The following is a 24,432-nucleotide window of genomic DNA, read 5'->3' on the forward strand; positions in this document are numbered from 1 at the left end:
CTTTGTATGAACACAAGTGAAGAGAGTCTGAGTCCCAAAGATGTTACAGTCTCAGAATTTGAAAGCTAGGAAGTGTCTGGCCAGGGAAAAGCAGTATCAACCCTTTCTCCATCAGTCTATGGGGACTGGGTCTGGCTTTAGCTTAAAAAGTGCTTCTCCTCTGCAGTAAATCCTGTATTTTCAGTGCCTTGCTAGGCTGTGTTGAGAGGCTGCTCCACTCCTTTTTTTTTTTTTTTTTTTTTTTTTTAAGTCATTTTGTTGAAGGGTCATTTTGTTGAAGTAAGGGAAGAGGTGTGATTCTCTCCAAGCTGGTGTTGAGGTGAGGCAGAAGAAACCACAATTGAGTGGTGTCACCCATCCCTGAAGGATGAGGCTGATGCAAAACACTTGTCAGGTTATTTATTGTACCTCTGAGAGCCTGAAAAGTGCCCACCATTGAGAGGGATCTGTGCACAATTGTCAGGCCCTGAAATGTCGTCCCTGAATGGGATGATGTGGTCTTGACAGGGGGAGCCCAGACTGCTCTGACTATTTGGACAGGAAGACAAGCTGCTCTCTGGTCACTGTCCCTTCCTTCCAACCCCTCCCAGCAAAAAGCCCTCAGATGTAAGGATGGAGATGGCACCACTGCTTTTTTGCCAGATCTGGATGCATGCAGGAAAGAAATGCAAGGCACCAGCAAGCTGGAGAGGCATTTCTTGCTGTCTGGGAGCAAACCACTTGTGCATTCCCTTGTAGACCCTTGTACAAAGTTTTGCTCCCTTCCTAACACCATGGCTTAAAAATTATCTCTCCCAGCCAAGCCCAAACTGACTAAAATTTGGCTAACATGCAGTTGTTTCAGATTGCCAGCCCTGTTCCTGCATCTGTTGCTGCTTCCAACCCCTGTGGCTATCCTTCCCCACCTCACAGAGGTGACCTCGTGTGCATAATTAGCAATGTGATGAGAAAACATTCATCAAAGCCTTTCAAACCAGGATTCTTGCTGAAACAGCCTTTTCCTCAGAAAATCTGCAACAAAATAGGAGAATCAGACTCTCCAGTGCTCTGCAGGTAGCAGCTGTATCCATTAATTACCCCAGATTTGTTAACAGTTTGTCCTTCTGGGGAGGATTTTGCTGGGAGAGATCGCTGGTAGCCCCCCATGCTGTTCTTGGCAAGCAGGCCAGGTTTTTGTGGTGTTTGCATGAGCTGGGTTTTCTCTTGTTGGAATTCCATGACGACTTTGTGCTTGTCTTGATTGGGTTTGTCTCAACATCACATCGAGCCTGAGCTGTGTAAACTCTCTGTTCGTGGCAAAGGGGTTGGACTAGAGGGAATGTGTAATCCCTTCTGATCCAAACTATTCTGTGATTCTATGGAATTCCTCAGTTTTGGGGGATGAGAATGTTAAAGGTTATTAGTGATGTGTGGTGAAGCACATGTAAAAATTTTAGCAAAAGTAGAAATAAACACAGTAACAGAAACGTGCAGATAAACACTGCAAAACATGGCAGCAAGGCCAGTGCAGATGAGGATTTTGTGACTCCACACATGGCTTGACCACGTGCAAATAAGAGGATATTTGAAAGAAAAATGCATTAAAATCCTGCTGGAATTCTCCCTTTGGGAATTCTCTAGCCATCAGGTCATGTCACAGGTCATGTTACATGCTCAGCCTGTCTTTAGTTAAGAGGGAGTTACCTCCTGGTGCCCAACTCTTCTTCCAGCCCTCCAGCATTACCTGCTGCTCCACAAAGGCTCCCTGAGCACCAGATCCCACTAGACACACAGTACCACTGTGACTGATGTGTAATGAGCTCAGGTAATAGTTTCTGGCATGTGAAATGAGCTAGGGACTTGATTTGGAGGTGGTTTAACAAGGTTTTCCCAAAACAGGGAGAAGAGACTATTAAGGGAAACATACACAGTCTCATTTAGAAACACTTGCCCCAAAATAGAGATTGGATTATTAATTTGACCAGGGAAGCTGAACCAAGAAAAATACTCCAAATCTTCCTGATCTCCCTAAATACTCACCTCATTTAGTCTAGTTAATATTCTTCTCCAAAAGCAACTCAAATTTGTGGTAGTACAGGCTGAGGAATCTCAGCAGAAGTTTCTGGAACTGTTGCAGAGTCACCCTGCAACAAGCATTCTCCTGGGTTATTTTTTACCCTAAATGAGTCTCTGGTTCTTGTTCCAGGGAGCAGGAGGAGCCCTGCCTGACACAAGGAACCATGACAGAGGATTTGGCATGCCCATGCTGCAATGCATGGGGACAGGGAAGCCCACACTGCTCCTGAGAGCATCCCCGGGCAGGTGCACTGCCCCAGGCTGTAATACAGAGAATTTTGATGGCCCAGAAGAGCCTGTTTGCTCCTATAGACAGATCTTCCTCTTGGCTCTGCACAGGGAAGATGGGTTTTCCAGTCACACAGGGAGGTTCAAGCAGGAGAAATTAAACCATGGCACTTTTCCTGCCTGCACAGAGCCATATGGAGTAGGCTGCCAGTGCCCGGCCATTGCAAGTTCACAGGCTCTGCCCTTCCCCTCTCCTGCCACAACTTTCAGCCACCTCTGGCCCCGCTCCCCCTCCAGCCCTGGCTGTTGCAGGAGGTTCCTGGGGACGTGGCCAGAAGGGAAAGCCAGTGTTATCCTTTCATTTCCTGAGTGCGCTGCTGCGCTGCGGTTTTGCAGGGAGCGGAGACGAGGAAGCGCTCGCCAACGCTCAGCAGCCAGTTCAAGCGCTCCCTGGAGCTGTTGATGAGGACTCTCAGCGTGTGCCAGCCCTTTTTTGTCCGCTGCATCAAGCCCAATGAGTACAAGAAACCCATGGTAAGTCCTGCTTTTCTCTCTTGGTTGGTTTTTGTATGGGACTGCCCGTGGAGTCATTCTGCCCTGCAGTTACTGGCAAAACTCCTGTGGGCATCAGTGGAGTCAGGATTGAGCCTGCATGCTTGGAAAAGCAACCCACAGCCTGCTATGCAAGCAACAGAGTCACTAAAGGGTTGGAAAAATCAGGCACTTGCTTTGCAGTCCAACAGCACCCCAAAACGTTTTGCAGGGCATAAAGGCTGACCCTGCCTTTCTTCTCAAGGACAATCTCAAGGAATTCATCCTGCAGACCCTTATCCTATAGGAAATTCCTCTCCATTTCCATAGGGGGTAGGCTCCTTCCTGCTAGAGACTTCAGCTGAGCCCTGGGTTTAGTTCTGTGGCAGAGCTCAGTGCTTTCTAAAAATCATCTTCCCATGGGTGTTTTCCTAAAAATCTTTGCTCACAATGGATCTCCCTTATTTTAAATCCTGTTTGGTCATTCCCACTGCCTATTTTTTTTTTCTTCACCAATTACAAAAGCATGGTTCTAAAAGCAGAGGAAAAAGGGTAAAATAGCACAGAGGAAACATTAGAGGAGTTATCTTGCTCCAGTTCACAGTGATTTGCTTCAAAAGCAATGAACATTATGGGGGTAAACTTTTGGGAGCAAATAAGAAGGAGGGAGAGGGCTCTCAACCACCCTGACCACGAACTGCTCATGGAAGGGCTCTCCGAGTTTTACAGCAGAAGGCAGGTGATAAGGTGGGTGCTGCACACTTTGATGTACTCCCCACACCTTGCAGGATCAGACACTGATGCTGTGAGCAATCACTGTTTCCTGCCTGCCAAACTTAATTGTGGTACTGTTTGGAAAGGAAGAACTTTATTTAATAAATAATCTAGCCAGGGCTGGAGCTTCATCTAAAGTCAATGTCTGTTAGCAAAGCTCAGCTGAGTGCAGAAAAGTATAAAATCCTGAATTTCAGGGCTGTTATCTACAAGCAGTGTTTGTTTGAAACTTTTTTTTGCTGTTCAGAGAACCTAATAGGATGTAGAGCAAAAGGTCTGGTGGTCTCTCAGACCATTTTACTGTGCTCTTATCCTGGTTTTGGTGAGAGTAAAAACCAGTTAATGGAATATTTTTGGTAAACATTTAACAATATGTCTGATGTGTGATTGTCATCTGAGCAGAGATTAGAACAAGACCTTCTTTTTGGACATAGGCAATGATGAGAAATAGGTGTACATCCTGAACTGATGTTAGCAAATCATTCTATATGCCCTTATTATGAACTGTTTTTACACCTGGGTGTCTGGAATTCAGTCTGGTATTTTGACTTCTGCATAGGAAGTCTGTATTTCATCAGGTCTTACAAGTACTAAGCCAGAAGTCTCTGTTCAAACTATTTGTCTACAAAACTTTCAGTGAGACAGGAAAACAGTTTGAGGTTTGAAAGAATCAGACAAAGAGAAATTAATCTCCCCATGAAACAAATAAGTGGGTGAGCTAACACTAAACCAGAGACTGCAGTGTGACATGAAATGTAATTTCTTGCTAAATTTAATTTTGGCCTTGGCTTAATAATCCAAAGGAAAAGCAATCCCAGATAAAGGCACACAGAGCTGTGCAGGGTGACTGCAAAAGAGAACATTGTCTGAGAGATCATTTTCTGTCCCTGCCTTTGAAGGAAAACGTACTGATAGTGATAGGAAATGGCATGGCGGAAGTGAAAGGTCAGTGGAAAGTCCTGGCTGTTTGTTACTTTATGTTATTCTAAAACTTTTACTTCCTTCTGAAATGTGCTTTAGGGGGGAAAAAATTGTTTGTATTGAGATCCTGGCTGATGTTCTCTAGGTCCATATATCATACCATGCTGCTGCTTCTGAGTATTGTTCTGGTTAGTCCAAGAAAAAGGCGTGGGATGAATTAGATAACAAAACCATGCAAAGAAAATCAAAAATGTCTCCAGCAGCCTGTGCCTCATCAGGCCCGTGTGGAGGACAGCACGGTTGCCCATAAGTGCAATGAACTAGCCCTGAAAGATTTGTACTCAAACCCCTGGTGATTTGATTTGGTGTCCTGTAACCCCCCCCAGCTGTTTGACCGGGAGCTGTGCGTCCGTCAGCTGCGGTACTCAGGGATGATGGAGACCATCCGCATCCGCCGGGCGGGATACCCCATCCGCTACACCTTCGTGGAGTTCGTGGACCGCTACCGGGTGCTCATGCCGGGGGTGAAGCCAGCCTACAAGCAGGTGAGAGTCCTCCTTCACAGGCAGTGAGCACTCTCTGCTAGGCAATCTCCAGAGATATTTATGGGGTGTGCCTCCTCTCCAAAATCAACTATGCAACATATGATCCCCCAGTGTCACAGTGGTGCTCTGGGCTTTCCAAGTGAAGAAAAATGGTTACAGGGCTGGCAGGGACAGGTACCGTATTCAGGCTGTCTCACTTATCTTAAACAAAGTGACAGTAAAGCCATAAAAAGCTCATTAGCAGAAAACTGCAGGATTTGGGACCAGAAGAGGTTTACACTGGGCCTGGGAGGAGCAGTGGATGAGTCTGGTCCTGGTGAATCCCAGCTCCTTTTCTGTCAGGGTGACCTGCGTGGGACCTGCCAGCGCATTGCTGAAGCAGTGCTGGGGAAGCATGATGACTGGCAGATTGGCAAGACAAAGATATTTCTAAAGGTGGGTGGTTCTCCACGTTCCCTCTTGGGATCCATCTTGGATCCTTGCCTCTGGAGGTGTCTCCTACCATTTCCTTTCCATCACAAGACATACCTCTTTTCCATGGTCTCTGGGCTGGCATGTCAGTGGGTAGACCTTGGCTTAAGGCAGAACATCTGGGGCCGGTTTAGGAGCAGCAGGCAGGAGGAAGTGCTGACATGGTGCCAGCTCTGATGCATTCACAAATCCATACCGACACAAAAATAATCACATCCAGTGCACAGCCTTTTCCCTCCTGGGCTGAGTGGTTCAGCTACCTCTCCTGCCTTCACCCAAAAGGCACAGCAGCAGGAGGGATGCCCATGCAGAGCCCTGCAGAGAGAGGGACATAAGCACAACAGATTCATTTTTCTTCTGCACATCCTTGCGCAACCCAAGATGTGCCTACAGTCTCCTTTTCTGCATCAGTCCAGCTGATGCAGAGCAGTCCAACACTGCAGGTCCCCTGCAGCCCCTTACACACTCATCTTTTCTTACAAACCCATTCCTCTGCTGTTCTTGGAAGGTGAGGCTTCTCTTCAGCAAAAATCACAGTGATAAACCGTGATTGCTTACACCTAAATTCACCCCCAAATCCCACTGCCAGCACAAACACCCCCATCTCTTCCCTAGAACTTGTTGGCACTAGTTGCTCTTTCCAGAGCCTGTTATCAAGATTTCACAGCTGTCAGGGCAGGAAACAGAGAAATTGGGAGGCCCTGAGGGGCCACAGGAGGTCGAGCAGAGCAGGAAACACGTGGAACTGCCTCTGCTGCACGCAGTGTGGCATGGCTCAGCTTGCCATGCCTGGGAAAGAAAGCTGCATCACACACAACATGGGAGGAATCAGAATAAAGCTTGGATTGGTGTATCTGAAAGCCTCAGGGCAAAGGAAATTCAGTGTTTTGAAGAGCTTTTTTTTCCTTAGGTTAGGGAAGCATTGCAGTCTTGGCTGGAAGAAGTGATGGGACCCAGGTAGCCTGGAGTTTGTTTGCAAACCTCTCCAGTGCTCCTAGGAGCTGCTCCCATGGCTGAGAGCACTAGGAGGGAGCTCTGCAGGGAGGGGCAGTGTAATTCAGCTGTTTTCAGACTGTGAAGTATTGCATTTGCAGCTTCTGGATGACCTGATTCATTTGGGAATGAAGACTATAGATCACTAGGGTTTATGTTAGGACTTCCCCAGTGAGCAAGTGGCATAATACTTGGGATGTAAAATGACCCCAGAGTTTATTTTCATCAGTTATCCTGGGGAAGGGTCTTGTACCACCCACTCTGACCACATATCAGGCAGAGGAAGAGCCTGAGACATTGATGTTGTGTTGCTTCCTCCCACAGGACCACCACGACATGCTGCTGGAGATTGAGAGAGACAAGGCCATCACGGACAAAGTCATCCTCATCCAGAAGGTGGTCCGTGGGTATAAAGACAGGTAGGTATGAACCCCATTGCCAAATGGGAGGTGGGCTATGTGGGATACTTCATCCAACAAGTGGATCCTGGAGGCTGCATTACTTCTTTGGTGCCTAGATGACCAGAGGGGACCCCTGATGTGTTGACACTCAGGTGCAGCAAGTACTAGAGGAAAACAGTAGAGGAAACAAGAGGATAACTGTGTTATCTGCCTCAAACCTGCACAGAATAGGATGTTCTGTCCCTGTTCAGTGCCATCTTCAGGGAATGTGGTGTTGCTATGACAGTGCAGCAGAGGGCTCTGAGCCACCTGAAGGCCATGCTGAGGCCATGATCTCCAATCTATGGAGATCCCCGCAAGACTGCCGAGGGAACGCTGGGTCACCACTGCTACTAAAGTTGCTCTCCCCAAAGCCCAAGGGGTTCAGAACTATTCCCTTTGCAACCCAGTTTCGAGACATAGGAAGAGGACAGGTAGCTCATGGCACTCTTGTTGATGAAGAGGGGGAGCCACAGCCAAGGACAAGCTTCACCTGCAGAGGAGGGACATTTCTTGGGGTTTTATGCTCTTTGAGTGTCCAAGCCACAGCTGTGACTCAGGTTGTGCTTTGCAGAAAGGGTACATGCTAAATAACTCATCAGTCTTTCACACACACTGATTGTAGTGAGACGAAACCCCCCAAGGCCTCCCAACACAATTGTCTCCATGTTGTCTACAGGTAGGATCAGATCAGGCTGAGAAGGACTGGAGGAGCAGATAGGGATAGCAGCGTGGTGTTGGTGAGGTTTGCTCTCAGTCATTTGGGTGGGATTCAATCCATTTTCAGGTGCTAGAATGAAATGGGCAGGACACATAGGGATGAGATTTTAGGTGTGAGAAGAGGATGCTGGGCTGGGATTCCTATCATCTCCTGTTCTTCCCATTTCCATAATGTGGCATAATCTCCCTGCAGAGACCTCTCAGAGAGAGTGCCTACAGAAGTTTTTATGAAAGCAAGGAAAGTTGGGGAAGGAGATATTTTTAAGCCAAAAATGGGGTGGTTGTTCCACCTGGACCCTCAGATTCAAATCTCAAAGAAATAAGGCCCAGGAGATGATGATAACTTGTGACCAAACCACAGAGGTAAATAATTGAAATGCTTTTGCAGGTCCAATTTCCTGAAAGTGAGAAATTCAGTCCTGATGATCCAGAGATACTGGCGTGGACATAACTGCAGGAAGAACTATGGTGCTGTAAGTACAGGAGTGCTTCCTCACACCTCTGCCTTCCTGCCTCTCTAACCTGGGACATACATAAGGGTTTCCTGGTTCAAAATGTCCCATTGAATGTCAGAAGTGGTGAGGTTGGCTTTTATCAGTTGGAGTGATGAATGGAAGTTTGCTCTTTTGCTTTGTTCTCTCATTGAAGAGACCATCTTCTAGCTGTCCTCTCCCCTGTGACTTATATGTCCATTGCACCAACTGGTCATTTGGGGTTTCGTAAGTCTTCCCCTAGTTTCCAGATGACTGAAAACTCAAGGGCAGCTTCCTCTAAAAAATGTACTCCATCTCCATGTGGAACCATATTTGAATTTCTCACCCTCCCAGTCCATAGTCCTCTTCTCTTCCCTGTTCCAACTGGTTTTGACCCAACAGCAGAGTCTTTTGGAAAGTGTATTAAGGTCTAAAGTATCTCAGTATAATCTTTCAAGCCTTCAACTTGATAGAAATAGCCACTTCCAGGCTGGCTAGGATGCTGCCTCCTGCCATCAGACAGCACCTTGACTGTCAGGCAGGGGTTTTGCAGGTGCTGGACCTCCACAGGAGCAACCTTTATGGCTCGTGACTACCTTGGAGTGGCCAACCAGACATCCTGAGGTCTCTCAAAGGCTCAGTGGGGAACAAACTGTGTTTGTCCTTCCTGGGCTTTGAATCAATGCAGCAGCCAGACAGCTTCATTTCTCCACCCTCTTGGAGAACCTCCCTCCAGAAGGTTGTGGGGACTGATTTCAGTGGCCTGTATTTACAGCCGTGCAAGCAGGAGATTAGCAGTGGAAATCTGCTTAGGGTGGGTGAGGCCCGGGCTGGTGGGGCGGTCTCATCCTTCTCCCTCTGGCAGATGCGGATTGGCTTCCTGAGGCTGCAGGCCCTGTACCGATCCCGCAAGCTCCACAAGCAGTACCACATGGCTCGCCGGCGCATCATCGAGTTCCAGGCGCGGTGCCGGGGCTACCTGGTCCGCAGGGCTTTCCGGCACCGCCTCTGGGCCGTGCTCACCGTGCAGGCCTACGCCCGCGGCATGATCGCCCGAAGGCTCTACAAGCGCCTCCGGGGCGAGGTGAGTACCGTGGAGGAGGAACGGAAATGGGGAGAGGGGAGAAACACCTGCTTCTGTGTCGTGTGCTCTTGGGATCCAATTTTAAAGGGGAAAAAATAATTCCAAAAATAATTAGATGCCTATTCAGAAAGTCTCTTCTGTTTATTCTCACAGTATTATCGACGCCTGGAAGCAGAGAAACTTCGGCTGGCAGAAGAGGAACGACTTCGAAAGGAGATGAGTGCCAAGAAAGCCAAAGAAGAAGCAGAAAAGAAACACCAAGTACATGGGGACTGATCTCTTTGTGGAGTTCTGTCTGTTCTCCAGGAACTAGTTTTGCTTCTTTGAGAGGCAATGACAAAAATATCTAAGGGATTTCTGCCCTGCTTGAGTGATTTGTATTTAATTCACCAAAGTACTCTGTGCTCTATTAGTTTGAGTCTGGTCCAGAATTTCTGATTTGCTGCATGGGAATGCCAGAGATTATAGTTATTATTCACTTTTGCTATTGTATAAAGGGGGAACTGGGACACTCTCTGTGTGTGTGGACATGCAGGGCTGTTGTGTAAAAGAAAAAAATTAGGTCACTGAGAGTTGCTGTGCATGGACCAACACCCCTAAACAGGCACTAAGGAATGGGGAAAATGCATTGCTTTGTCCTTCTGCAGCTGGGGAACTGAGACATGGACATGTCACTGATTTGCTCCAAGTCATGATACAGATAGAGTGCCCTAAGCACCAGGCAGCCTGCCTTCCTAAATCCATGCCCTGTGGAACTTACTGCCAGCTCTTTGGAAGGAGCAGTTCAGTCACTGCACTTCTCCCTTTGCAGGTACGCCTGGCCCAGCTGGCACGGGAAGATGCAGAGAGAGAAGTAAAGGAGAAAGAGGAAGCACGTCGGAAGAAAGAGCTCTTAGAAAAAATGGAGAGAGCTCGCAATGAGCCAGTGAATGACTCAGAAATGGTGGACAAAATGTTTGGATTCCTGGGAACAACCTCCTCTCTTCCTGGCCAGGAGGGACAGGCACCCAATGGCTTTGAGGTACTGGAGATGAACAGGAGCCTAGCTGTCACATGACAGGCATTAGCAAAATATTAATAGATCAAGAAAGAGTACAGTAATAAGAAAGTGGGTCTCTGAAGGCTTCCTTCAAGGTCAGGCTCTCCTGTGTGACCCCAGAGGGTATTGTGCTGTGGCTAGAGATGGGCAGGCATCCTGACATCTTTCCCTGGGACTACCACATGGAGGAGAGTGCTATCATTATAGGGTCATCAAGAACTTGTGGCCTTTGAGATCTTTCCTTTTAGGTTCATCACAGCTCATGGTATTTAGCTCTTAGACATCCTTTCCTCATGCTATGCATAGGGCATGCTTGTTGTATCTTCTACTGCTCTGGGGATATTCCTGGGCACAGGCATGTCCTTCAAAACTTGGGCTTTGCATGGGCTCTAGAGCTATATTCCATGTTTTTCTTCCAGCTGACTTTTTGTTTTGGGATGGAAATCAGACTGACAGAAAAGTCAGGCCCAAAGGGAAATGGTAGTTTGATATCCAAAGCCATGCTGAGTGTCTGACGTTTCCTTCCACAACAGGATCTTGAGCAAGTCCAGAAGGAGCTGGAGGAAGAGGACCTGGATGCAGCATTGCCTCTCCCTGAGGAGGAGGAAGAAGACCTCTCAGAGTACAAATTTGCCAAGTTTGCTGCCACGTATTTCCAGGGCACAACAACACACACGTACATCCGCCGGCCCCTCAAGCAGCCTCTCTTGTACCATGAAGATGAAGGAGACCAGTTGGTGAGGCAGGGGATGAAAAACCTTGTGCAGGGCTGGGTGGGTTGGAGCAAACCTGGGTAACCCTCCAGCCAGAGAGAGTTTCCAATTTGGGATACACTCATCTGCTACACGTGTCCATGACCACTGCCCACCAGTATGCTTTGAGTGCTGGTAGAACAGGGAATATCAGGGGGATGGAGCATTAAAGAGGAGGGTCCCTCTCTGTACCTTGGTGTTAAGACAATGAGGTGCTCAGGACGTGGGCAATGGAAATTGTTGCTTCAGCACAACTTGTAAAGATTCTAGGGAGCTGGATAAGTTGCTTCTTGCCTTGTCATACACATCAGTGAAGAGCTAGAAGAGAAGAATTGCTTGTCCCATAGCCAGCAGTACAAGAGCAGAAATGGATTGAACCTGCATGCCTATAATGCATATTACATTACCCATGAGCTTGCCTTCACTGTGGTTCTTCTTCCCCTGTGGGTCAGGAGCTGCCAGTCCCTGCCTCTTAGTAAGGTTGGCATTCCCTGTCAAGCAGCAAACCCCTTGTGGGGTTCACAGACACATTGATGGTGGCACAAACACAGAGCCACACAGAATGTCTGGTCCCAGCCAGCAGCCTGCCCAGCATTCAGAGAGGGTGTGTGCTGCAGGCAAAAAACAGTGTGCCACTGTTACATGTGGCACAGGCAATAGAGGGAAGTATTTTATCTCCTGCAGCTGTACAGAGAGACCACAGGGGGGATCCTGATGGATTCAGCATGGCTGGACCACCCCCTCCACTGACCTGGTGTGAGCTAACAGGCTGTGACTTTCCTCTCAAATAGGCGGCACTTGCTGTATGGATCACAATCCTGCGTTTCATGGGAGACCTCCCTGAGCCGAAATACCACACAGCCATGAGTGATGGGGGTGAGAAGATACCAGTAATGACAAAAATCTATGAGACTCTTGGGAAGAAGACCTATAAGAAAGAGCTGCAGGCTCTGCAGGGAGAAGGAGAGGTAACTGTTGTGGCTGTAAAAGAGATGTTGTTATTATTAGGTGTTGGATATTGAAATGTGTTGGAAAGAAACAACTTGTGGGGTTTGCTGCAGGCAATCAGTTTGTTGATTTTATTTGCGCTCATGCTATGAAGGGAGATTTGCCTGTGATCCTGTCCCTTCCTCACAGGGGGAACTGAATGTCCGCCAGCTGAATGTTCCCCAGTGAAGGAAGTGCCCTGATATCTCTCATGGCACTTTGATCTCTCTCCTCCACCCTCCCCCCACCTAAAGTACAGGGGGGAATGCAATGTCCTGTGTTTCTTACTTGGAGATTTCCTTTTGATCTGCCCTGAGTCAGAAGAGACTAAATTAAAAATGTGCCCTTAATCTTGGAGCAGGAAGTAATTAGTTACCAGGAGATTAAGCTATGGAAAGAAAATTTTTTAAAACCCAAATCCCTATTGCATCCTGAGTGCCTTCTGGATGTCACTGGAGGACTTCATCTTAGTATCCTTCCCAGACAAAACATTATTCTGGAGAAATCAATGTCCACAGTGCTGATACATTTTCATCTTTGGCAATTGATTTATTCAACAGAATGAGATATAATCTGCCATTGGCATCTTCTGGATGCCGCTGTTCAATTTTCAAGAAGTTTTCTTGACAAGTCTGTAGTATTTGCAGAGGTAAATTAACAAATCTCTTGTTCTTAAAATGACGATACCATTCAGCACTTCTAGTGAATTACCTGACGAGTGTAGCCTAAGGATCATAATTCTGTAAAAATATACACCAAGAATCACCTTTCATTCCTTCTGCCCATAACTTCTTGCTTGTTTATTAGAAAAAGTTGTATTTTGGCCAACTGAGATATCAGGTAGTACAGAAGAGAAGGAAATTTAAGCTGTCCTTTTTGACTGTGGTTAAATCATCTCTTCACAGTACAAAAAGTTGCCTGAGCAAAATGATATGCAAATCCAGGTTTACAGCACCAGCTCATGTTTATAATGGATATAAACCATCACAGCCACAGGACTTAAAGTGTCATTTAGGTGTGAAATTGTGGTCTTTTCAAAGCTGTTTACATGGGTAAAGGTTAACTGGGCCCAAAAGTTTGCTATAAAAGCAGAAAGCCAGCAAATAATATGATGACATATAGTCAGTGCCTGGAACTGTCCCACATCAAAGGTGTCCTTCTGGGAAACCTGACAGAGCACAGGACTGGCTAAAAGTTATGAAACCACAGGGGGTGGACTACCTGTCCATGAATCCCTGGCTACATGACTTCCGGCTAAAAACCTGCTGTGCAAATGGCTTGTCTCAGAGAGTGGCCTTGCTCATCTCATTTCCACTGTCATACAGCAGAAATGGATGGACCCGGACTCAGCACAAATCAGCCATGTATTCAACATAACTTTTTTCATATAATTTTGATCTGAGGGAAACTTACTGATTAGAGAGTACTTACAAAATTCAGAGCCAACCCTGGGTTATCCAGAGGCTCAGGAATATGGGTCTAGACTTCTGGTTCCCATTAGCCTCTGACACATCTCAGTCTCTGCTCAGGATTAATGGTCTTTTGCAGGAGCCCAGGGAGGCAGAGAGAGCACTTGTTCAGCACTTGCATCTCACCACTTTGCATCCCCTCCTCTTGCTTTGCAGAGTACTCATGTTGATGGGCACAAGAAGAACAGTGTGCGGCACAAACTGGTCTCCTTAACACTCAAGAAGAAATCCAAACTGACGGAGGAGGTGAGGGGAGACGCTTGGCCGCCTGGCAGCACAAGTGCCGTTGGATTGTCTGCAGCCCTCTCTGACTCTCTTCTGCTTTTCCCTAGACAACATAGAACCAGCCCTCCTCTGGGTTTGGCGCTACCTGTCTCTCTGCCTGAAAGATTTAAGGAGTGTTTAAGGGGAAAGGTTGGCTTCCCGTGTCTCCTTGAGTCATTCTGCACCTCGCGCCGGCCTCCCCTCGGCTCCTGTTCTCCATCCATCCAGCACCTTCCCTCCCCTCTTTCACAGCCCTCCATCCAGCTGCTGATACCTCTCACCACTCTGTGATGGTCTGATTGCTATCCCTGCTGTTAGTTTCCTGCCTGTAGATAGCAGAGATGGGGTCTCCAACAGCACTCTGCTCCACTCCAGTGCCAGGGACAGAACTCCTCATGGGAGCAGTTACCCCAGGCTGAGAGCTTTTGAGAAGTGCTGTCTCAAAAGAGTCAGGAATGATCAATCTTTCAGGTGGGGGTGATGGAAACAATTGATAGACTGCCGATTTGCAGAGCAGGCACCATCTTACCTGGCGACACCTGCTTGAGAGCACGAAGATTGGGGAGAAACAGGAGAGAAACAGGGCCTTATTCAGCTCACCCTAATTGGCTCTGAAGATGCTCTAGGAATGTCTATCTCTCTAAATGGAGATGGGGTTAACTAGCTGAGACAGTGAGCTGCTAGGCAGACAAATGCCATCCTTGTTTTCACAAACAGCACTATGCTTAAGCAGTTTCAGCTGCACCATTAGCGTGGGCAATGGGTCCATTTTGCCTGTGAAAACATTGATGATTATTTTAATATGATTAGATTAAAGGGACAAGTCCTCCTTGGCAAGTAGATGGTTTATTCCAAAGAAATTTGGTGTCCCTGTCCTAGCAGCAGGAGCAGCTCAGAGCTGGGATACAAGGGGGTGCCATTGTAGAAACCCTGGGAAAGGACCAAGCAGGTGGAAGTGTAACTAGACAGGACCATTTTTAATTTCACCCATATATGATTAAAGCAAACACAGTCAAACCCTCCCATTCCCTTTAAAATCCTAGATCAAAGAACTTCTGAGAACCCTCCTGGCTGGTGGAGGAGTCCTTCTGGGGAGCACCACACACTTGGGATGGGGGTGGGGGGCCCACAGTGACTGGCTGTCCTGAAGGAGACCAATATGTTTTGTTGGCAGGTGACAAAGAGACTTCATGATGGTGAGTCTACGCTGCAGGGTAATAGCATGCTCGAGGACAGACCCACTTCCAACCTGGAGAAGCTCCATTTCATTATTGGTAATGGCATCCTCAGGCCAGCCTTAAGGTTAGACATCAAAACAAAGGCATGAACATGCCATTCTTTCCATTCCTTCTTTCTTGAGCTTTTCTTGAGCTATTCAAACAAATTTGATATTATCTGCAGCTTTACAAAGCTCTTGTTTCATTATTTTTTCATGGTTAAGTTGTATAATGCAGACTAGGCTGGATCATGTTCCTTACTGCCCATATCAGACCCAGTGGAAAGACTATGCAGATTCAAATATTTCTGGAAGTCCTAATGACACTGGATTGGTCTTTTAAATGCCCACTCTTGTTCCTCACTTCTCTGTTTTCCATTTGACTATTGTATCTCTTTTGTTTGTATGAATATTTTTAATGGTCTGCTAATGAAAAACTCAAACTCATTTCAGCTGCTAAATGAAGCATTCAAAAATTGGAAAGTGTCAAATGAAGGGCACTTGCTCATCTCTGGTTTAGCCAATTTATGTGTTTATGTTTATTAATAGAAGCTAGTGTAAAATAATTCCTCTTTTTTATTGTTTAACTTTTAATTATTTTTAATTCCTATTGTAGGGATGAAATCTACTGTCAAATCTGCAAGCAGCTGACTCAAAACCCATCCAAAAGCAGCCATGCTAGGGGTTGGATACTGATGTCCCTTTGTGTGGGATGTTTTGCTCCTTCTGAGAAGTTTGTGAAGGTAACTTGCAGATGACATTTGTCTAATGAATTATCTACCAATACATTTTCTTTTCTACTCATGGGACAAGCTTTTGTCTTGGGTTTCACAGTAGAGGGAATCCCAGTCTTTGCCAGAAATGAAGATAAGAGAGTTCCTAAGGAAATTGTTCATGATCCAAGGTTCAATGTCTAATGTCAATCAGATGAGTCACTCCTGAGAAGTGACTGTCTCTTTCCTCTGACTCTAAAGGTAACGTAGACAACCAAATTACGTGATGTCTCCTGCATGTAGATGTGTGAAGATGTGATTAAGTGACTTCTGGTAGGAAATTTGTTTAGGGGAGCCTGCAAGTGGAATTCACACAACCAGAATAGCCCACATTTCTCCTCTGTTTCTTATATGCAGAGGTCTGTGCATTCGGCATTTACCGGCTTTGACAGTACGACCTCAGGCATCTACTCTACTATAACTGGCAAGGTAGAGCACAGCCAATTACAAATATAAATTTATACTAAAAAATGCACATGGAAAGGGAAGGATTTAATTTACATGGAAGTATGTTTGCAAAGGTGCTGTCTGAATGATGCTATGTTCCCCATCATGTGTCATATTGAGAACATCCAATTCCAAACAGCCACATGAGATGACATGTAACCCATCTTCAGCAGCACTGTGGATCAGCAGGACTGAAGTCAGTGGGAGATGCCAAGTGGCTGACACTTTAGAAAATCAGGTTGTTCTTAAGGATTTTCTCTTTTCTGGGCAAAGTTCTGTTGCCTAGATTTGAACAGTCTGCTTTCCAAATTAGAGAGTCGTGGAATTGTTTGGGTTGGAAAAGATGTCTAAGACCAAGTCCAACCACTGCCAATCCAGCCACTGCCAAGCCTACCACTAAAGCATGTCCACAGGTGCCATATCTGCCTTTTTTTTTTTATACTTCCAGGGATGATAATTCCACCACTTCCCTGGACAATTTGTTCCATTGCCTGACTGGAAATAAAGATGTTCCATTGACTTCCATAGATATCATATTAGGTACTGAGTGTTCAGGACTGAAAGAGCTGAAGCCAAGAATAGAAATGCCTCCTTCATCCCCAGGCCTTGTCAGTGTGAAATCTAATAAAGAAGATAAATCACTGGCAAAGTCACAGGAAATTAAATTAAGTGTGGAAATGAGATCTGAGAAGTATGGTGCAGGAAGTTGTGTTGGTTTAAATCTTTAATAATAGAAGGTTTCTTTAGGATAGTGAAGCACTTGTCAGAAATAATGTATAAGTAGTTCTGGAGGCTCAGACATAGAATCATACAACCACAGGATCATAGAATCACAGAAGCATAGAATGGTTTGGGCTGGAAGGGATCTTTATAAGTCATCCAGTTAAACCCTGCTGCCAAGTGGGCGTTCCTTCCACTAGACCAGATTGCTCAGAGTTCCATTCAGCCTGGCCAGGGATGAGGCAGACACAATTTTTCTGGACAGCCTGTTCCAGTGCCTTACCCCACCCTCATAGCAAATAATTTCTTCCTTATGCGCAATCTAAACCTGCCCTCTTTTGGTTTAAAGTAACTTCCCCTTGTCCTGTCCTTCCATGCCTTTATCAAAAGTCCCTCTCCAGCTCTCTTGTAGCCCCTCTAAGTTCTGGAAGGTGCTCTAAAGTCTCCCTGGAGCTTTCTCTTCTCCAGCTGAGCAACCTCAACTCTCTCCACCTGTCTCTATAGCAGAGGTGCTCCAGCCCTATGAGCATCTTAGCAGCCTCCCCCAGACTTGCTCCAACAGCTCAACATCTTTCTTGTGTTGGGGGCCCCAGAGCTGGATGCAGCACTCCAGGGGGGATCTGGTTTGGGCAGAGCAGGGGGCAGAATTTTGCCCTGCTGCCCACACTGCTGGTGATGCAGCGCAGGACACGTTTGGCTTTCTGAGCTGTGACTGCTCCCTGATGCGTCATGTTGAACTTCTTGTCCATGAATACCCTCAAGTCCTTCTCCCCAGGATTAGTCTCAATCCATTCTCTGCCCAGCCTGTGTTTGTGTTTGGGATTGCCCTAGCCCAGGCGCAGGAAATTGCTCTTGTCCTTGTTGAACCTCTTGTGGTTCACGCAGGCCCAACTCTTAGGCATGTCCAAGTCCCTCTGCATAGCATCCATTTCCTTCTATGATTCTGCCATTCAAAAGTATCAATTAGAACTGAACATTTTGAGAAGGATTTCATTGATAATGAGACAGGTCTTCAATATGTATTCCAGCTCCCAGATATTCAAGGTATGCTTTGGATCCCACCTTTATCGCATCATGTGTTAAATATGGGCCAAGGCACATTAACACTCCTTTTCTTTGCACCTTTCTTTCAACTAACAGTGGGTCTAGGTGGGAAGGTTCAGTCACAAGGAAGTAGGAATGTGAAAAAATATGTAATTGCATATTTTTCATTATTAGCAATAGCATAATTAAACCTACACTTTGACATTGCATCAACCATTTACAATCATTTGCAGCAGATCTCTGCGGGGTGCAGAGGTTCAGGGACATCACACCATAACCAATATGATCCAGTGAAGTCAAATTAATTATACCTAAAAAGACTATAGTTTTAATAAATCTCTATATGATCCAGTGAAGTCAAATTAATTATACCTAAAAAGACTATAGTTTTAATAAATCTCTACTGTCCACGCATCTCTAGCTAGTACATGATTAGTTAATCCTCGCTGTTCGTGCGTCTAAAATAGAATACTGATTGGATCACCCAATTTTTCACGCGTCTTGCTGTGGTCGTCTGACCCACCCATGACTCACTTTTTTCTTACTTTCCCAAGCTTGCTGACAAACTTCCTGAGTCCTGATGACTCTTCTTCTTGTATCTTCTTCAAGAATATACCGACCCCATTTCTGAATATGTCCATTATTCATTGTTTGTGAGCATGTCCATTGTCCATTATTACAAGCAGGCTGGATTGTGCATCAGCTGAATACGGCCATTGTCTAGCAAGAACTCCTCAATCTGCAAAAAACTCTCAACAGATCTCATTCCTATAACCTCCCTGTGTTACGTAGGTACTTCATACTGTCTCTGTAAGTTAGGATTTACTGAGATATCTGTCTCTCTGGCCATGTTATTTATGGCTGACAGTGTTACAAAGCAGTCTGTGTTTCTGAAGGAATAGCTGTGTGTTATCATTCAGAGAACTCTATCTTTCTACAAAGTCTCTCAGAAAAAATTGGTTTACAGATTTATTAGTCTTTGCTAACATTTTGGCCAAGATGTTTGTGTAAAATTTTTAAGTGTGTTATCTTTCATATTGTGGAAATCACTGGATTTAATTTTCTCTACAATAATGTGGTTATATCTTAACATACACTGAAGTGCTTAAAATTCTGTTTTAGGCCAAAATGCTATTTGAAATCTGACTAGGGATATATCTGTTAATGTCACTGTGAAAGATCTTTTGTGCTGTCAGTTAAATGTTCTGAGTAGCATTCACTTACAATCCTCTGGAATCATTACTTATACATGTTTTTCATTTGCTCCCATCTTTTTGGCCAACATTCAATAACATTTTATAACACATCTTTAAAATACAAAGATAGAAATCCCTGGCAGCAATAGCAGGAACAGAAGAGCTTCTGCTCTGGCTTCAATCAAAGGTCTATCTGGTCTGGTATCTTATCTCCTCTGAAACCAGAAATGCACAGTAGAAGAACAAGGCAGGGGTGCAGACTGTCTACTGTCTCTCAGCTTCCAGTGATGTGATGCAGGAACATCCAAGCCTGAGTGGTATCACTGTCATTAGTCACAGAGGGCTTTTCTCCAATAAAACATTACTTTTTGCAAATGCTTGGCCTCTTAAGCTGAAGGTCTAAACAATGTGCTCCCTGCTGCCGACAGTATTTAAGGAACTTTATCAACGGAGGCCCCCCAGGTTACGCTCCCTATTGTGAAGAGAGGCTGAGGCGGACGTTTGCCAACGGGACAAGGACACAGCCACCCAGCTGGCTGGAGCTGCAGGTATGAGCCCCTCCATGTCCTCCCCAGGGAACTGGGGCTTAGGGTTTAAGCCTTCCACTGTCACAAGAACCACATGTCTGTCAGGACAGAATGTGGGACAGCAGAATGCCTATTCCTGTCAACAATTTTCATGAAATTCCAACATATTGCATTCCCTGTACACATCCTGGATGTGCTCCAGTATATGTTGAAGATCAATCCTTTTGGCTGCATCAGTATTTGTAAATTAAAAATGTGCTGTTGGCATTGAGTCCAGCTGGCGCAGAGCAAGCTCCTGTGTGTTCAAAAGCTATGTTCTAGATGAAAGTGGCTGCAGGCAAACTGCCTCCCATGAGTGGTCCCTGGGGCTTGTTTGGGGATAATTATGGCTGGAACAGGCAGTTTGTGCAAATTTGCTCATTTTCTAAACTGGTTTGCAAGCATATACAGCTGTGTTCCGGTGTCCATGAGCATTCCCAAGCATGTTTTATTTTCTGGATTAGGCACTTTGATGACTGAATGTAGTAAATAAAATATCTGTGACTTCCAAGTGCTTCCAGTGGCTGGCTGTACATTATCCTGTTGATAAATATGGTGAGGTAGCACTGAAAAGCAGCCAGTCAGTGGGATCAGGAATTAGTAAGTGGTTACCATAGTGGGGTAGCGGAGTATGCAGGTAAATAGTATGGAAATACACGTAACATTATAAAGTTTGACTTTAATCCTTTAGGCGACCAAGTCCAAGAAACCGATCATGCTGCCTGTCACGTTTATGGATGGCACGACAAAGACACTGTTGACAGACTCTGCAACAACTGCTAAAGAGCTCTGTAATTCTTTGGCTGACAAAATCAGCCTGAAGGACCGATTTGGCTTTTCGCTCTACATTGCACTTTTTGACAAGGTACATCTTAACTTTTGTTCCTGAATAGTTCTGGGAAAGAAGAGGGAGGTTCTCCTTGCTGTCGTATAACTTCCAGAAGGCAGAGGGATTATTTCTACAGTGCAAATGTCAGTATGATTTTCACAAAAAGAGTAGTCAAACTCTGCAGCTGGGGTGTAGGAAAATCTCTCTCCTCTGAATATCCTTGGAGATATTCAGAATTTAACAGGAAAATGCACAGAGAAACCCATTCAAAGAGGCACCTGTTCTGACTAGTCTGGTGGACCAGAAACCTTCAGAAATTCCTTTCCTCCTACAAGCTTATGTGATGCTATTCTCTTACTCTCAGTTAAGCTTATTAGAGATGAATTTCCAGTAAAACATCCTACCTGGATTTTTATGCAAGGGAGCCAATTAAATTTAATTGGAAAGCTAACAGTTGAAATTAAGCTTCTGAAATGAGATAAAATCCAAACTGCCATGCCAGCATTGGCATTTAACCTGCTTTATTTGACCTAAAAATATATATTTCTCAGAAATTCTGTTGAAATAAAGGTGAGCATAAATGAGAGGGGCAAAGCTTCATCAGGTGAGACAACAGCTGCAAGACAATGAAACTCAAGTATACCAAGAGCTGCTGTATAAGAGGATGAAGTATATTCTCACCTATAGATGTGGCCACCTCTGCCTCTAGGTGGGGAAGAAAATGGTTTACACTCTGTATTCTTCATCTTTTTTGAGGAGACATTCAGCAAAGGATGCTAAGTCTGAGGAGATGTAGTGCTTTGGAGGCTTCATGGCAGACCCCAGTGAGGAGACATGTAAATTTCTGTAACAGGACAGGCTCTTTTATTCTGGCTTTTTCTGATGCTTAGCTAGGTTGGATCCAAGTCCATGACTTCAAAGCAGCACATTTCAAAGCACAGTATGAATCAACAATAGTTTAAAATGGGACCATTGGCTTTGCTGAATCATGTTGATGCTCTTTTTTCAGTCTGGATGGGAAGCTGGAGCTCAAAATGTAATGGCTCACCCAGCCATGCTGCAGGACTTGGCTGACTAGATGACATAGAACCATTGATTATTTTTATTATTCTGATTATAAAGGTAGTCTGAGTGACTCAAAAATAGACTTCTCTACCTAAAACAGTCTGCATTTGTTCAGGTGAATGGCACATTTCTCTCTGCCCTGCCTAGGTGTCCTCGCTGGGGAGTGGCAATGACCACGTGATGGATGCTGTGTCCCAGTGCGAGCAGTATGCCAAGGAGCAGGGAGCGCAGGAGCGCAACGCACCGTGGCGGCTCTTCTTCAGGAAGGAGATCTTCACCCCCTGGCACAACCCCAGCGAGGACAACGTGGCCACCAATCTCATCTACCAACAGATCGTGCGAGGGGTGAAGTTTGGGGAGTACCGGTGTGACAAGGTGTGTGACCTCAGCAGCTCCCAGTCTGGTCCAACAAGTATCTTTGAGATGGTGAAATAGGTTACAACGAAGGGGATGATAAATATTCCTCCCTGGAAACCCATTAGCTTGGGCATTATGGTACTCGGAAAACAGGAACTACAGCAGTCAGATTGTCTTGACTGGGCTTGGAAGCTTCCATGTGCTGCATGAGCATTCTTAACAATGAACATGGTAAGGCTTAATCATAGCTTTCAGTGGTCAATGCCCTGAACTTCAGATGTGCAAAAAGGTGCAGAAGTGAAGTTCTGCCAAAAAGAAGCATCCCCACACAACTATGTAGTACACCCAGCCTCCACAACATGCTTCTTGATGACTTGGTGACAGCATTAACTTGATTTGTTTGGCTCCCACAGGAGGAAGATCTGGCAGAACTGGCTTCCCAGCAGTACTACGTGGACTATGGGTCAGAAATGGTACTGGAAAGGCTGCTAAATCTAATTCCATCCTACATTCCAGACAGAGAGATCACAGCTTCAAAAACAGTGGAAAAATGGGCTCAGCTTATTATAGCTGCACATAAAAAGGTGGGGACAATAGATCACCTGTCAGGGACCATGTCATGTTTCAATAGCTTCATTTGCCTTTTAAACATGTGTCAGACATTATAGCTCAGCTCTTAGCCTGGCCTAAAGCTAAAACTGTGAGAAAGGGTAGGGCTAGTACTAACCATATTCAGCTTTACCATTGGTTTTTATGCAAGATCTGGCAAAAGACATCCTGCAAAGATTTACTGTGAGATGCGAAACACCATCTCAGGGGTGACATTCCTGTTACATGAGATTGTGGTGTTACCGGTTGTATTACAGAGGAGGTTCATGTCTCTGGGTAATGTCAGGGCTTTATTGTGCCAAGCACTGTATAAAACCTCCCTGGCCTCAATTAGCACATTTGTGACACTTTCACACGACAGCACTTCCCAGTACTCATTACCCAGTACTCCTGACCACTCATGAGGGGTGATGTTCCTGGCATGAGCATGGGCATTCATTTAACATCAGGAGCCACCTTCAGATCAGGATCCCTACTATGTAAACATCTCCATGTGCATGGGGAGTCTCACCTGAACTTAACTATCAGTGGAGACACAGTGATTCACTTGGACCTTGCACATCCCCTGTCAGCCTGTCAGCTTTGTACAGAAGTGTCAGGTGTCTAAGGATGCCCTAAGTAAGAGGCTTAAGAGATGAATGTCTGCTTCCAGCTAAATCCAGTCAGCTGAGGCCAACCTCACTGAGACTGGTTGCTCCAGATGCTTGCCCAGCTTTCTCCAAGTCAGATTATTCCATAAAGTGGAAACTGAAGGCCAGGACTTTGACCAAACTGTCACTTGTTCCTGCAGTAGTTTGGCCCTTAGCCACACTGAGACCTCCATTAATATTTGTTCCAAGATCTTCAGGTCATTAATATTTGTTCCGAGATCTTCAATCATGGATTGATTTTCCTTGCTTCCTTCCTGGATATAACTGTGTTTTGCTTCATGTTGGTTGTGGTTTGCTTTTTTCTGTAGGGAATTTATACTCAGAAGAGGGCAGACCCAAAAAAGGTCAAGGAAGAAGTAGTGGATTTTGCACGTTTCAAGTGGCCTTTGCTGTTTTCTCGATTTTATGAAGCCTTCAAATTCTCAGGTGAGTCAGTAGAGCACATCCCCAGAGCACAAGCTGCTCTAAAGCAAAAGGAAGGAGAGATGGGGATTCCAGAGACAAGAAGGGGACCATCTAGATGGTCTTTTTTGGACACATTATTTTTGTTGCGTCCTGATTAGCAATGACTCAGTCTATGGGTCTGCCACTATTTCTCTCCCTTAAAAAACCAGAGAGCTTTTTGATAATTGCATCCTCCTTTAAAACGTTTTCTATATCCTAAGACCCTTCATGAGCTGATTGAATGTCTTGTCTTAACCCCAGGGCCAAGCCTGCCTAAAAATGATGTGATTGTAGCTGTCAACTGGACAGGGGTGTACTTTGTGGATGAACAGGAGCAGGTTCTCTTAGAGCTTTCTTTCCCAGAGATCACAGCTGTGTCAAGCAGCAGGTAAGGAGGAATAGACTGGGCTGGCAATCTCACCATAGATCAGTCTTCTTCCAGGCTTTGCCTCTGGATGTCATTATGTTTCATGTTTATGTCTCCTATAAAAATATATCCCAGAGGAGGAAAGCTGCAAGGGCAGAGTTTCACCCTGGCCACCATTAAAGGTGATGAATACACTTTCACCTCCAACAATGCAGAGGACATCCGGGACCTGGTGGTGACCTTCCTTGAAGGATTAAGGAAACGATCCAAGTATGTGGTCACTCTCCAAGACAACCCAAATCCAGGCAAGTAAATAGTCCAGCTCAGTGGTAAATGTAGAGATAGATTTAATATTCCTGAGGAATTTGAAAAAACAAAACAGTTCTAACCAATGGTTGGGTTT

At 45.5% G+C, this 24,432-nt stretch overlaps 1 protein-coding gene across 2 annotated transcripts in view; it reads left to right on the forward strand.

Annotated features, from left to right (window-relative positions):
• Nucleotides 1-24,432, forward strand: part of MYO7A (myosin VIIA) — a 59,992-nt gene that overhangs the window by 22,975 nt on the left and 12,585 nt on the right. For both annotated transcript variants that reach the window (XM_059493372.1, XM_059493371.1), the window contains 20 exons: nucleotides 2,680-2,817; nucleotides 4,896-5,054; nucleotides 5,397-5,489; nucleotides 6,843-6,937; nucleotides 8,067-8,151; nucleotides 9,017-9,235; nucleotides 9,389-9,496; nucleotides 10,047-10,256; nucleotides 10,808-11,011; nucleotides 11,818-11,994; nucleotides 13,639-13,728; nucleotides 14,921-15,048; nucleotides 15,579-15,705; nucleotides 19,571-19,690; nucleotides 20,400-20,573; nucleotides 21,750-21,977; nucleotides 22,373-22,543; nucleotides 23,527-23,644; nucleotides 23,924-24,050; nucleotides 24,165-24,334. In XM_059493372.1, coding sequence (XP_059349355.1) covers nucleotides 2,680-2,817; nucleotides 4,896-5,054; nucleotides 5,397-5,489; nucleotides 6,843-6,937; nucleotides 8,067-8,151; nucleotides 9,017-9,235; nucleotides 9,389-9,496; nucleotides 10,047-10,256; nucleotides 10,808-11,011; nucleotides 11,818-11,994; nucleotides 13,639-13,728; nucleotides 14,921-15,048; nucleotides 15,579-15,705; nucleotides 19,571-19,690; nucleotides 20,400-20,573; nucleotides 21,750-21,977; nucleotides 22,373-22,543; nucleotides 23,527-23,644; nucleotides 23,924-24,050; nucleotides 24,165-24,334 — 2,941 coding nt within the window. The remainder of the gene's footprint in view (nucleotides 1-2,679; nucleotides 2,818-4,895; nucleotides 5,055-5,396; nucleotides 5,490-6,842; nucleotides 6,938-8,066; nucleotides 8,152-9,016; nucleotides 9,236-9,388; nucleotides 9,497-10,046; nucleotides 10,257-10,807; nucleotides 11,012-11,817; nucleotides 11,995-13,638; nucleotides 13,729-14,920; nucleotides 15,049-15,578; nucleotides 15,706-19,570; nucleotides 19,691-20,399; nucleotides 20,574-21,749; nucleotides 21,978-22,372; nucleotides 22,544-23,526; nucleotides 23,645-23,923; nucleotides 24,051-24,164; nucleotides 24,335-24,432) is intronic.

Source organism: Ammospiza nelsoni, chromosome 2 (assembly GCF_027579445.1).
Source record: "Ammospiza nelsoni isolate bAmmNel1 chromosome 2, bAmmNel1.pri, whole genome shotgun sequence".
Lineage (NCBI taxonomy): Eukaryota > Metazoa > Chordata > Aves > Passeriformes > Passerellidae > Ammospiza > Ammospiza nelsoni.